Raw genomic sequence first — 14,516 nt, 5'->3', positions numbered from 1 at the left:
CATCACGCGGCGTGTTCTATTTTTAACGATCTATTGTTAGTATTCTAGCTTATATTTTTTAAAACTGTTCTTGTAACACCACTGAAGATGGTCTGCTATTTCCAGACTGAAATATTTGGTTAATTAAATATCTTTCTTGTGTTTACATGCATTTATCATTCATCATCAGAGCACAACACACTTGTAAACGCGACAGTGAGTGAGTGAAACAATATAATTGTAACTTTAGATCTTTTGTCTTTTACAATTATATTGTTTCACTCACTCATTGTGATGTTTACAAGTGTGTTGTGCTCTGTTGATGCTGAGTTGAAAATCAGCAAAATATAAGCGTTAATAAAACATCTTTGTGATAAAAGTGTGTGTGGTGTTGTTAATACAGGGAAAGGGAAATACAGCAGTTTTGCTTTTAGAAGAAGTGATTTCGTTTGAACATAAATTATATTTGTTTGTGACAGACTTAGAGAAAGGCACATTACATTTTCCTACGTTGAAGAAATATCAACAAGAACAAGCTGATACTAATTCCATAAATTTAACCCTTTTTCAAAGAAATTGTGTTAAATATCCGATCTGAATTTAATGGGAGATTTGAGGAGTTTAGAAAGAACAAGGCAACTATGTCATTTTTATTGTGACCACTTGAAATTAATCCCGCTGAATTCAATTTTTCACCTTTTGCTGGAATTGATGAGGCTGCATTTCAACTTGAGTTAGAGGACCTGAAAACCAAGAATTTGTGGAATTCAAAATTTAGAAATCTTGAAGCTGACCTGGAGGAGTTGGAAAGACAAAAATCTACCCTTGCAATACAACACAAATGGTATGAAATAGAAGATCTTAAAAAGCAAGATCAGATTGTATTTGACACGTGGAATTCTTTACCAGACACTTACATTCAGTTAAAAACACACGCATTTGGACTTCAATCAATTTTCGGATTGACAAATTTCTGTGAGCAAATATTTTCTAATATGAATTTTATTAAAAGTAAGTTGAGAAACCAACTAAACAACGTGAGTCTTTCGTCATGTTTGAAAATGAAAATTATGGCGTATTCGCCACATATTGAGAAACTATCCCAAGAAGTTCAACAGCAAAAGTCGCTCGAAGAAGATATTTTAAATTAAAAAAAAAAAATTTTAAAATTAAAGAAATAGGTATGTTATTGGATTTTATACATATGTTTTTGTAAGAAGGAGCAAATCTTTGTTTTATTATTTAATATTTAAAAATATCATATAATTTCGTGTGACATGCCACCCTTGTATTTTACAAGTATGATAACGTGTTACTGTAAAAAAAAAACTGAATAAATAATTTAATTATAATATTTTTCAATGTAGTTTCTAAATTTAAAGCAGTTATGAGCAATTAAATAGTAAATCAAATACTCGGTTCGATCCGCATAAAGAATATTTTCTTTTTCTTTGATAAGAAAGTATTAATTTATTTTCCATTATTTTTTATATATTTTTTTTAATTTTATTTTATATTTTATTTTAATTTTTAACCTGCACAAATAAATCCAGATGTAAAAATCAACATTCATAAAATAGATTTTTAATTAAAATATACTAATTCTGACATATAAAATGAACACCGTGGACCGCACAAAAAACCTGAGAGGGCCGCATGCAGCCTGCGGACCACTGGTTGCTCATCACTGCGTGCGGCTCCCTAAATTTTTTTTTAATAGATATAATTTTAAAAATGGCTCTTCACTCCAAAAAGGTTGTTGACCACTGATCTAGGTCATATGCCTGATCATTTTGGTGGGTAAACAACTTTTCAATGGTGAAAATCTTCATGTGTGAAGAGGATATCTCTCTGCCTGTTGTTCATTCACATATACCACCAGAAAAGTGACTTTGATTTTATCACCCTCTGCTGCATAAGTTGTACTGTTAGAAAGTGTCCAGTAGAATGATGATAGGCCCTCACCCCCAAGTTATCAGTTAGTGCATTCTTACAGGATTATGGCAGAGGTGTGCCTTCACAGCCTTCACAAGCTGTTGCGTCATAATGCATCATGGATGACCTGTTCTTTGGCAGTCAGATACATCTTCTGTATTATTATAACAGTTAATCGTCCAGTACACAAACATCCTACTGATCCCAAGTATTTTTAGCATACTGAAAATAGCAGGTAGCTGCATTTCAACCTTGTGAAGTGCTATTACAGCTACATGGTTCTCATTATCTCCCCTCTGCATGTTAACCTGTACAGCTAGACAACTTTCTTACTACTGATAAATACACAGTGCCACTAATGGAACCAGGTTTGCACAATTCTGTGGGCAGTGTAGAGGTGTGCATCAAGTATTTATGGCAAGACTGTATAGATACAGCTCGAGTGGTAGTATTATTACTGAGCAATTACCCTCCATACCCTTATTATACAACTAGGGAGAGAGAGTACCTCCTCCATTCAAAGGTATAGCAGTCAAGTGGTATCTGCAATACAGTACTAGATAGTGCATAGAACCAAACTTGTTGTTACCACTTCAGAAGGCCTCACAATCAGCTGCTGCTTACTCTGTCAAGTTGTGCCAAAAGGGATTGTGAGTGGAGTGTAGTGCCAAAACCCAATCCAAGTGGGAGTTACACCCTTCATCCCAGCTGAATGCCTCTACTTTTATGTTACTGTCTTTTATGCTAGCAGAGTATATTGGAAAAACTTATGCTTTCCCAATACTTCACTAACATAAAAGACAGCATAAAATACTGCAGTTAAAGAATATTTTATAAAAACCAACAAACCACTCATCCATCAATCTACTGTCCCACTGTTCAATACTCTCAAAAGTGATGGGGAAGGTCATCAACAACCAGCTTCCTCACTACCTAGAGACCTAACAGTTAATTTGTGATCACCAATATGAATTCTACCATTTTGTTCTACAACATACCTTCTTGCTCAAATTACTGACCTATAGATATAAGTCATGAAAAGATTTAGAGAATCTCATGTGGTCAATGTCCATATTGCCAAGGCATTTGATCAAGTCTGGATTCATGGCCTTCTTTCCAAGCAGTCATCTTACAGTCTTTCTCCTACCCATTATCACTGGACTACCAGCTTCCTCTTTTCATTCAATGCATGGCTAGTAGATGGTTCCCCTCTCTCACCTGATTTCTTGTTTTAATCAATGCTGGAGTATCCTAAGGCTCTGTGCTTTCATCTCCTCTTTCTCCTATACATCAATGATCTCTCATTAACATCCAAATCCTACACAGCCTTTGACAATATATTGATGACAATACATTCCATTTCTCTTCATCATTTATAAAACCTTGTAGTACTCAGATGATTCAATCTTTAAGATCTTCTACAGCCAATGCCTTAAATACTAATCTTCCAGACATTCTTAAGGGGGGTAAAGATAAGTAAGCAAATGTTAATACCCAAAATATAATTCTGTCTTATTTCCAGGAAAATAGAGACTAGCCTCAATGCTCCCTCATTTCTGTTAACACGCTGCTCATCAACTAAGGTCAGTTTTCTCTTCTTGGGCTAAATTTCACACCTAGCCTATCCTAGCATAAACACATCACATCTATCTTTCAGCCTCCAAAAAGCTTGTTATTTTTTTTATTTTTTTTTAAATTTTTTTTTCTAAACATGCATTACTTTCTCTTCTGCTAACTCCTATTAATTCATAAATTCCAAATCTACCCAACCTTATAATACTGTTCTCAGCAACTGGGATTCCTTTCTTTCACAGTTATGTGGTGATAAGCATTCACTATAATAAATTATGGAGACAACAATTATTTTTGTTTATATTAGATTGAAGTTGTTACTCTCAGACTGCATAATTTATTACAATGAATTAACAACTGGGATGGTCACCAAAACCCTTCCTCAAAATGCTTGATTTTATCCAAAAATGAGCTATTCATTTAATAGGTGATCTATCTCTTTGTGACTCTCTCTCTAATCTCTTTACCATAGGTGAAGAGACTGGAGAGAGAGTAAATACTGTATATACAATATATACAGTATTTTTTACCATAGCCAATATACTGAGTTGGCAAATAAGTTTGTTTTGTTTTTCAGAGTGGAATGAAACACATTTTATTTAATATATATAATACATACTAAAGCGCATAAAAGTTCAGCAGCTCTCAGATGTGAACTGTAGACTAAAATACACAAAGATTATTGAAGAAAAAAATGAAAGAGTTTGAGAACATGAAACAAACCTTGGAGATTCAGTGGCAAGCCTTGAAGAAAACCCTGATTAATTCAGTAAGAGAGGCATGTGGTGAGGTTGTCTGCAAGAATAGAAAAATCAGAACTCCATGGTAGACACATGAAGTTAAAGAGGCAGTGAATGAAAAGAAGAAAGCATGTCAAAAATTCCTGGCAAATAAATCCTCTTGTGCTCTTAGAGAATATAGAGACAAATGTAAGAAAGCTAAACATTGTGTAAAACTGGCTAAACAAAAGCCATGGGAGGACTTTGGCAAGAACATAGAAATTAAATATCAAGAAGGTGGCAAAATATTCTGGAGGTTGTTGAAGAAGCTTAAAATGAAGGAAAGAGTGCTGTAAAAAGAGTTAGAGATGATAAAGGTGACATGAAAATGGGAGAAAAGGATATCTTTGAAGTATGGAGTAATTACTTTGATAAACTGCTAAATGAAAGAAGCAGTGATGACAGCACAGTGGTAAAAAACACTGACCAGGCTTGCAGTCAGGAATACATACTTGAAGTAGAAAAAGCTATCAAATGCTTGAAATGTGGAAAGGCAGCAGGAGTAGATGATATTCAACCAGAAATGCTGAAGTATGGTGGTATAAAAGTCTTATAGTGGCTGCACTGCATAGTTCAAAAGATCTGAACAGTGGGACGAATTCCTGATGATTGGAGAAGAGCTCTCATAGCACCCATATATAAAAAGGGAAATAAAACTGAATGTGAGAATTACAGAGGTATATCCCTACTGAATGTTCCTGATAAGATTTATGCAAGTATACTTGAGAAACAGTTGAGAAGAATTGTGGAAGAAAAGCTTGGTGAAGAACAAGATGGATTCGGGCCAAATAGAGGCTGTCAGGATTAGATCTTCACTTTACGACAAATAGTTGAAAAATCATGGGAATATAACAAAGATCTGTATTTAAGCTTTGTCGATCTGGAAAAGGTATATGACAAGGTGCCAAGAGAGAAGCCATTCGATATGCTACAGTTATATGGTGTCAATGGGGCATTATATCAAGCAATACTTAGTCTTCATTCAAGTTGTAAGTCAGCAGTTAGAATTGATGGAAGTACAGGAAGATAGTTTAATGTTAAATCTGGATCACATGAAGGAAAGAGGTACTAAATCTGATATCAAAATTGGATATGTTAATGTCGGCTCTTTGCTTTATGCGGATGATGTTATACTTCTAAATAAATCTGCTACAAGTCTGCAAGATTCCCTGACTAAATTGAATAACTGTTGTAATAGATATGGTATGAAGGTCAGAAATAAAAAGACAAAGACCATGAAAATAGGCAGAATCGTTGAAAATGTCAACTTCGTTGTGAATGGAGAACCTGTGGAACAAGTAAAACATTTCAGCCTTAGGCACGATTTTTAGTGAAGATAGTATAAATATGGAAATTGACAACAGAATCAACAAAGCTGGTATGGTAGGAAGTCAATTGAATAAATTCATATGGAATAAGAGAGAAATTAGTCAAAACACTAAATTAGCTTATAAAAGACAGTGTTCAAACCAGTTTTAACTTATGGATCTGAGCTGGGTCAGAAGTAAAACACTTGACCAAAGACCAGAGATCGCAGATATGAGAGTCCTGAGAAAGATTAGAATCATGAACAGATGGCATCAATGGCAATATCATATTAAAAACGAGGATATTAGGAAAGAACTTGACATTGTCAGCATCCAGGAATGCATTAGCAGAGCTAATCTCAGGTGATATGGTCATTTAAATAGAATGGGGGAGGAAAGATTAGCAAAACAAGTGTTCTCTGCCAGGTTGGCAGGAAAACGAACCAGAGGAAGACCAAGATATAGGTGGATTTATACGGTACAAAGTGCCTTAGATGATAGAAATATAAGATCTGATATGTTGGAGTCTTGACAAGTCTTGTCATGATGTAAATTTTTCATGTAGTACTATCATATCCTGTACACCCCTTGAGGGTACATGGCAGTAATTTGAAGATGGTGATGATAATACATATTTGTCAGTTATATACTGACCCTCTTTATCAATGACCTCTTGCCATCTGTCCACCAACTTCATTATGCCACGTTCATAAAACTCCTAAGGTTAACTGGTGAAAAACTGATCTTTTGACAGCCTCCTCATTAGTGAAGGTTTTCCTGTTCAGAGAATTCTGCAACAATCAGAATAAGTGGTAATTGGAAGGTGCCAGGTCCAGTGAATATGGAGGATGCGGCAAAACATCCCAGTCAAGACGTAATAATTTACTGTAGGTTGTTAATGATGTGTGGGGTCTGGCGTTGTCATGGTGAAAGACAACTCCTTTCTGATTTGCCAATTCAGGACATTTTGTGCTAATTGCACAGGCCAGTTGCGTTAACTGTGAGCAATGGACAGCTGAATCAATCATTCTGCCTGACGGTAACATCTCGTAGTGGACAACGCCTTTATAATCCCACCGCACAGAGAGCATGATCTTCTTTGGGTGCAATTCCACTTTCGAGGTTGTTTGCGGCGGTTCGCTTGTGTGCCCCCATGATCTTTTACGTACCACTTTTTATCATACACGACCCAATTTTCGTCTCCCATAATCATCTGGTTCAAAAATGGATCGTTTTCTTGGCGATGTCACAGCGAATCACAGATGGATATGCGAGCAGTCATATTGGCCTCAGTCAATTCATGCAGCACCCAAACATTGCGTTTTGAAACATATCCCAGCTTGTGCAAATGGTTTCCAATGCTTGTATGGGATATGCTCAGTACTGCAGCAATATCCTGCACTGTCTGCAATGGATTTTTGTCAATGATATCCTTCACAACACTCAAATCAACCTCGGTAGGGCGACCAGTGCAAGGCGCATCACTGAAGTTGAAATCTCCAGAACGGCATTTGGCAAACCACTTTTGGTATACGCATTCTGTTAAGCCACCATCCCCATACACGCTGCATATTTTTTATGGGCCTCTGCAGCACATTTGACTTTTTTGAAATAAAAAAAAGCAAAATATGTCGGTAATGTACATTATTTCCTTCCATTTCTAAAAATATGTTACACACACACAACTGAAGTAGGCTGAACAAAAATTCACTGAAAGGTTATGTGAAATGTCGCCTTTCAACTGCGCAATAGCGTTGCATGGTAGCGCAACAATTACGACAGGCGAAGCGGCGTAAACTTGTACTAATGCATAAACTGAACGAACTTATTTGCCAACCCAATACAGTATCTTTGCATTGTCTTTAGAGGTATTTTCATAGATACTGGTCCAGTCAACTGACACCACCACTACCCCCATTCCTCTAATTCCCTATGATCATGAACATGAGCAGATGCTGGTCATTATCTATATGCTATTCAGATTAATTTAAGGGATCAATTAAAACTATCATTCTTATAGCTTGAAATCTTGTGTACATTTTCATGTAGGGAAAAAGAAAAAAAAAGTTTCAAAAAATTAACAAATGGATATTGACTTACTCTGCCTGTTGCTGAAATTCTGCCATGAATACCACCCTGGTTGATGGGTTTTCCTGTTACACAAGCATGAGAATTAAGATCTGTATGACCTGAAAAGAAAGAGTCATAAACTTTCAGATTCATCAATTATCTGTAATTTCAATTTATGGTTGTGAAAAGGCCGTTTTACATTTCACAGATACAAAGAACTTTGTATCTCTATGCTGAATAATCAAAAATATTCACTTGTCCCATTCATGTTTTTTATACATATGTGGAGCCTCCATAGCTCAGATGGTACAAAGCCATTCAAGCTGGAAAGACCTGGGTTTGAATCTTGACTAGGACATGAAGAACCTTTATTAAGGGTTTTCAACTGAAGGTGAGTTAGCTGGTCTCATACAGTGGAAAAACAGATTTTTCATCCTGCAAACAGGCAAACCAGCCCCATGTATCTACAGACAAATACTTACCTAAAGGTAAGTTTTAGAGAAATGCAGCAGAGGAATGGAAAGATGGTTACATTAAATTACCTAAAAACACCTAACTAGGGAACTCAATCCATCTTCAAAGGACAAGAATAGATGGGATATATATATATATATATATATATATATATATGCACAAATCTATGTGTAAATACACATGTGCACAAGCACACACACACACACAAAACTGTTGATAGGAAGTTAGTTATAATTTAATCATTTAGTATATACTACACATATTAGAAGAGGAGAGAATGGAAACAGTAGGAGAGAGAGAGGTATGGGAGTGCTTGAAGAGGAGAGAATGCAAACAGTAGGAGAGATGGAACGAGAGAGAGGCATGGGAGTGCTAGAAGAGGAGAGAATGGAAACAGTAGGAGAGACGAATAAGAGAGAGGTATGGGAGTACTAGAAGAAGAGAAAATGGAAACAGTAGGAGAGAGGGAATGGTGAGAGGTATAATGTATGGGGACTCAATGATCTGTGGTGTTCAAGATAGGATGCATGAGGAGTGTTTGCCAGGAGGAACGATAGAAAGTGTGGCTTTGGCAGTTAAGAGAGGTGAAAGGGTGGATGAGATGATTGTGATGGTGGGAACAAATGACTTGAGTGGTGGTGTAAATAGGGCAGCAAGAGATATGAGATTCTTGCTTGAGGTGGTACGAAAGAAGACACAGAGAGGAAAGATAGTGTGTGTGTGTGTTGCCTAGGTATGATAATGATGAGCTGAGCAGAAGAGCAGTAATATTGAATGACATAATAGCTAGAATGTATGACAAGAGAGGACTGGAATATGTGGATGCCTGGAGTGCGTTTGAGGACAGAGAGGAATTGTATGCGAGAGACTGCTTACATTTGAATGAGGATGGACGTAGGCATCTGGAGAGATTGCTGTTCTGAACAAGTCAGTGTGTCCCAGGAAGGATGGTAGCAGGGGTGGCCTCTTGTGGGAATAGGTACTTGAGAGAAGGGGGACATCAGGTAACACTGGGCCCAGTGGAGTCTAGAGGGGATAATGCTGGGTATAGAAACAACGACATTTATATGCTTTATACTAATGCCAGTAGTATCCGGAACATGAAAGAGGAATTGGTGGCGCAGATCGCATCAGCCTGGCCGAAAATTATTGGGATCACTGAGACGTGGTTGACAGAAGAGGATATAATAACAGGATTAGAAGTCACTGGGTACAGCATTTTTCAGCAAGATAGAAAGGGAAAGCGTGGTGGTGGAGTACTGCTTATGATAAGTGATGATCTATGTCCTCTAAGAGTGGAGACTTTGGAAGGCAGTGACACTAATGATTTTGAAAGCATATGGTGTGAGGTAGAGGTGAGCAAAACAGGATATTTAGTGGGGTGTTGCTACAGACCCAGGAGCACAGAGGGTGGGGACCAGGAAATGTTCAGACAGTTGAGTCTGACAAGTGCAAGAAGAATGATTATTATGGGAGATTTTAACTACACTAGTATAAATTGGGGAGAGGAAGATGCATGTAGCAATAAGGAAATGGAATTTCTAGAATTCTTGAGGGACAAATGTCTTAGGCAACATGTAACAGAGGGAACAAGAGGTTAAAGAGTTTTGGATTTGGTTATAGCATCAGAAGAGTTGATAATAACTGAGATGACATCTCTCCCACTAGTTGGAGAGAGTGACCATATGGTTTTGACTTGGAAAATGAATAGACATGCAGGAGTATCAAAGAGATGGGAACATATGTGAATTATAAGGCAGGTGATTATAATAGTCTAAGATGTCAACTGGGGGAAGTTCCATGGAGGGAGGAATTGGAAGGCTGGGATATCATTAGGGCGTGGGAAATTATGAAAGAATATTTGTTAGCAGCAATGGTAAGTTGTATACCACGAGCAAACAAGAGGACACAATTTGGAGTAAAGTAGATGACAAACAATATTAAACAGGAATTGCATGCGAAAAAGAGGCTTTGGAAGAGATATAAGGAGACAGGTGAAGAGAAGATGCATGAAGAGTATAAGACACGGGCCAGAAGAGTGACTAGTATGGTAAGGAAGGCGAAACTGGAATATGAGAGGAGATTGGCCCTAAGATCCAAAGAAAATCCAGGGGAATTTTTTTAGATATGTGGCCAGTGGGAGCAGAAATGACTGTGGAACAATGATATTGTGGGATAAAAATGGGAATAGAATGAATGATGCAGAGGACATAGTGGAATCGTTCAATGAACACTTTATTGGAGTATTTCATCCTGGAGGAGTCAGTTTTAATGCTAGAGGGATAGGGCAGGTTCAAGGTTTAGAGGTACAAGAGGAGAGTGTGTTTCAAATACTGAGTACCCTGGATGTCAGTAAAGCTGTGGGACTGGATGGTATTTCACCACGAGTTTTGAGAGAATGTGCTAGGGAACTGACAGTGCCTTTGACCTGGCTTTTCAATGAAAGTCTGGCTGCGAGAAAAGTGCCCATGGAATGGAAGGAAGGTACGATAGTGCCATTATATAAGGACGGTAGCAGACTGGAAGTGTCTAATTATAGGCCAGTTTGTGTGTCATTGGTAGTTAGTAAGATCTTGGAGAAAGTAGTGAAGGACAGTATACAGGATTGGGCAGATAAGGGTAATGTTATCTGTGAGAGTCAACATGGACTTGTGAAGGGGTGCTCTTGTTTTAGCAATATGTTAGCCTTTTATGATAAAGTTACAAGAGCATTAGATGAGGGAAAGGCATATAGTGCCATTTTCTTAGGCTTAGCGAAGGCATTTGACAGAGTGCCACATGATAAGCTGATTTTTAAGTTGCAGCACATGGGTCTGGATGTCAGATTGCACCTGGATTCAAGATTGGCTGTCCGATAGGTATCAAAGAGTTGCGTATGCTGGGGTCCCACAGGGTTCAGTACTGCGACCTATATTGTTTAACCTTTATATCAATGACACTGTCAATGGATTGCAAGGGGATATTCAGTTGTTTGCGGATGATGCGAAGCTGGGAAGTATTATTAGTAATAGTGCAGATGCGGTAGCCCTGCAAGAGGATTTGAATAAGCTAGATAGATGGGCAAATGAATGGGGGTCTCGGTTTAATGCAGCAAAATGTAAGGTCTTGAGGTTTGGGAAACATCAATGGGACACTTCATACTCGATGGGAGGAGTTATACTGGAGAAAGTAGGGGAGACAAGAGATCTGGGGTTGATGATTGATAGAAACCAGAAATTTAGGGGACATATTGCAAAGGTGGTGAAGGTAACACAGAGGATTGCTGCAATAATGAGAAGGTCGCTGATCTGCAGAGATAAAACAGTTATCATTCCTTTGTATGATAACTTGGCCCCTGATCAGACCACATTTGTACTATTGTTCTCAGATTTGGTCCCCAGGATTTGAAGGGGATAAATTAACTGTGGAAAGGGTACAAAGGCAGATAACAAAGATGGTTTTAGGACTGTACAATGATAGTTATGAGGATCAGCTGAGGGAATGTAGACTGTAGAGTTTGGTGGATAGAAAGAGAGGTGATATGATTGAGACTTTTAAACTGTTGAGAGGTGGTTACAGGGGTGACACTGGGGAGTTCTTTTGCTTGGTTGAACAGCAGGAAGGAGTGATGACAAGAGGACATCCCTGTAAGTTACGAAAGGAAACTGTGAGCAAGAGGGCGAGGAGTGGTTTCTTTGCATGGAGGGTGGTTGAACCATGGAATGCATTGCCTGATGGAGTGAGAACGGTCAATGAGTTTAAAGAGTAGTATGATAGACTTTGTGTTTCTTAGGGGTGGACCTCCCCTCGATGAGTCTTGATAGACTTTGTGTTTCTTAGGAAGGACCTCCCATGATGAGTCTTTTGACTCCATGGAGGCCTGAATAATAATAATAACAGTATTATCATAGTATAACCCTAAGCAAATATATCAGAAATTTGATGAGGATGATGACAATTATCTGAACGAACAACTGAAAGTTTCATCAAATTCATCATCAGTTTCATCAGAGAAGCAATAATCTTAATAATTAATGAATGCCATTTTGTATTATGGTAGTGTGTAGTCCTTATCGACCTAATGGTTGGTAGGGCAGCAGCATGCTACTTAACCAGGGAAGTGATTATGCAACAAGGTGGTTTTCCATTACCTTCCTTGCCCAATAATTGTTTTATGACTGCAGATTATGTGTGTGTGTGTGTGTGTGTGTGTGTGTGTTCGTTAACGGAGACAGTTTGTCTGTTTTGAGGGATGAAAAACCCGAGTTTCTGGGCAAAAAAAAAAAACCTCCACCTACATATGAGACCGGCTAACTTATCTTTAGTCAAAAAAGACCTGATAATGGTTCCTCGCATCATGGATGGGAATCGAACCCAGGTCTTTCTGACCAAAATTTTGTCTATACTGACTGAGCTATGAAAGAACCATGTATTATGGATATATTAAAATATAATCAATAAAACTTTCAGTTTTTTGTATTCTTGACAATATTCCAATTTCTGATTAATTGAGAAAGGAAGAATGAATACAAAACTGTAAATAAATACATTTTTGTGTGTCACACTACATAAAGAAAAGATAGTTTTCATTTTTCTTTGATTTTTCAATGATTACTGCTTTCAATGAAGTAAAGAATGCAAGATTTAAAATTTTCCTAATTTTCTTCAACATTGTCACAGAGAGAAGAAATCATTATTTAAAATTCTTCTACGGAATTAATGAATTCATTGCTGCATACTGTATGCTTCTGGTTGAAGGTGACCAGGAATATATCAAACTCATTCACACCTTATCATTCCCAATACATTATAGTAATTCATTATACTTGTTAGCCACTTTCAAGGTCATCACTGCTTTGTTCAGTTACTGCCTTGACAAGGAAAGCAAGTTTATGTCAATTCCACCTTCAAAGTTTGATAAGCTAATCTACAGTGTAGGCACTAGTACCATATGTAGGTTATGGACTAAACCTGGAATCCCATTTCTATAAATGTGGAGCTTCTTTTTTTCTTTTTTCAAGACACTTCACAACTTAAATAAACAAAGCAGTTTCATACTCAGTAAAAAAATTGTCTAACAGCTAAAGATGTTCACAAACATCTGCATCACAGTGGAGCTGGGTTCAAATCCATAACCTGATTTAAGGGTTGTTTACAAACTTGTATACTGTAAAAATTATACAATTGACGAATTTGTTGTTCCTGAAACAATCTGATATATTGCATCAATATAAACATGTATGTCTATTGGCTGTGATAGATGTCCCATCAAATGAAAGTGGTATTAAATTTCTATCCTGCAAACTACGCATAGAAGTTGGATTCAAGATGCATATATTGCTAAAAATGCTCTATTATTTCAAACTACACTAATTAAAAAATATATAACATAAAAACTGACTTAGTAAACTGAAAATAATATGTCATTCTAGAATTTAAAAATTAAATTAATTAATTTAAAAAATGACATTCAAACATAAAAATGTGCATGAATTCACATGGAGAAAAGATGCAGGAAATGAGAAAGTCTCATTCACTAAGTTATTGTTGGTAGTGACATTTTCCCACTGGTTCAGAAATAAGAATAAACAAGGCACTAACAATAAGACACTGGTCTATGCTAATAAAATCTTTACAACTTACCCAATTTAAATTTTGACTCAACCCCTATTCAGAGTAGGGTCTCATCTCCTTCTGAGTTCATGCATGTTTCGACGTGGTCGAAACATGCATGAACGGTGGCGTTTCGACATCGTCGAAACGCCACCCCTTTCAGCTTCAATTTCATTTTTGGAAACAAAAAAAAAAAAAATTTCAAGGGACTAAATAGACACCAAAAGCTCTCATATTGTTAAGGCATTGTGGTGGAGTAGCCAGTTTTGCGGCTATTCCACATCTCCCGTCTTTTGTGATGAATGTCTTTTCAACTGCCTTAAAACATTGCAGAAGAATTCTGCATTGACCATCTGACTGGGTGGGACAAATTCTTGGTGCCCAATGCCCTTAATATCAAAAAAGACGATCAACATGCTCTGTGTTGCACTCCTCACTTGCCTTGCCTTGCCTTGTGAACTCTTCCACTCTGATAATTGCTATTTTGGCTACAGGTTGTCCGCAAACTCAAGTCTCATCCCCTGTGATGATCCTTGAGATGAAGGTTGGGTCATGACCTTTTAATGAAGATCTAGACAGACGTTCACATGGTGCTCCTTCTGGTCAGAAGACAAGACTTGGGGAGAACTAGGCAGTGATGCAATGCATGTTCAAATCTCTCGTAATGATCATTTGAGCTGTTCTATATGAAATGCCAACTCCATATGAAATGCCATCACCATCCAGTTAGCAACTGGATGGTGATGTATCAATCTGAATGGTTGATCTGTCAAATATTTTTGACATTTTCGTGGGTTATGCTGGTGGA

General features: G+C 37.4%; 1 protein-coding gene across 1 annotated transcript in view; it reads right to left on the bottom strand.

Moving 5' to 3' along the window:
- LOC150104573 (glutamate dehydrogenase, mitochondrial-like) overlaps nt 1–14,516 on the bottom strand; it is a 326,505-nt gene that overhangs the window by 197,914 nt on the left and 114,075 nt on the right. Inside the window, exon 4 of the mRNA XM_090395204.1 lies at nt 7,673–7,761. Within this exon, the coding sequence (XP_090251330.1) occupies nt 7,673–7,761 (89 nt within the window). The remainder of the gene's footprint in view (nt 1–7,672; nt 7,762–14,516) is intronic.

The sequence above is a fragment of the Typopeltis vanoorti genome, chromosome 7, assembly GCF_054136105.1.
Source record: "Typopeltis vanoorti isolate ZY-2024b chromosome 7, IOZ_Tvanoo_1.0, whole genome shotgun sequence".
In the NCBI taxonomy this organism is placed as follows: Eukaryota; Metazoa; Arthropoda; class Arachnida; order Uropygi; family Thelyphonidae; genus Typopeltis; species Typopeltis vanoorti.
Note: the sequence above shows the minus strand (reverse complement) of the source record. Positions and strands in the feature narration are given on the sequence as shown.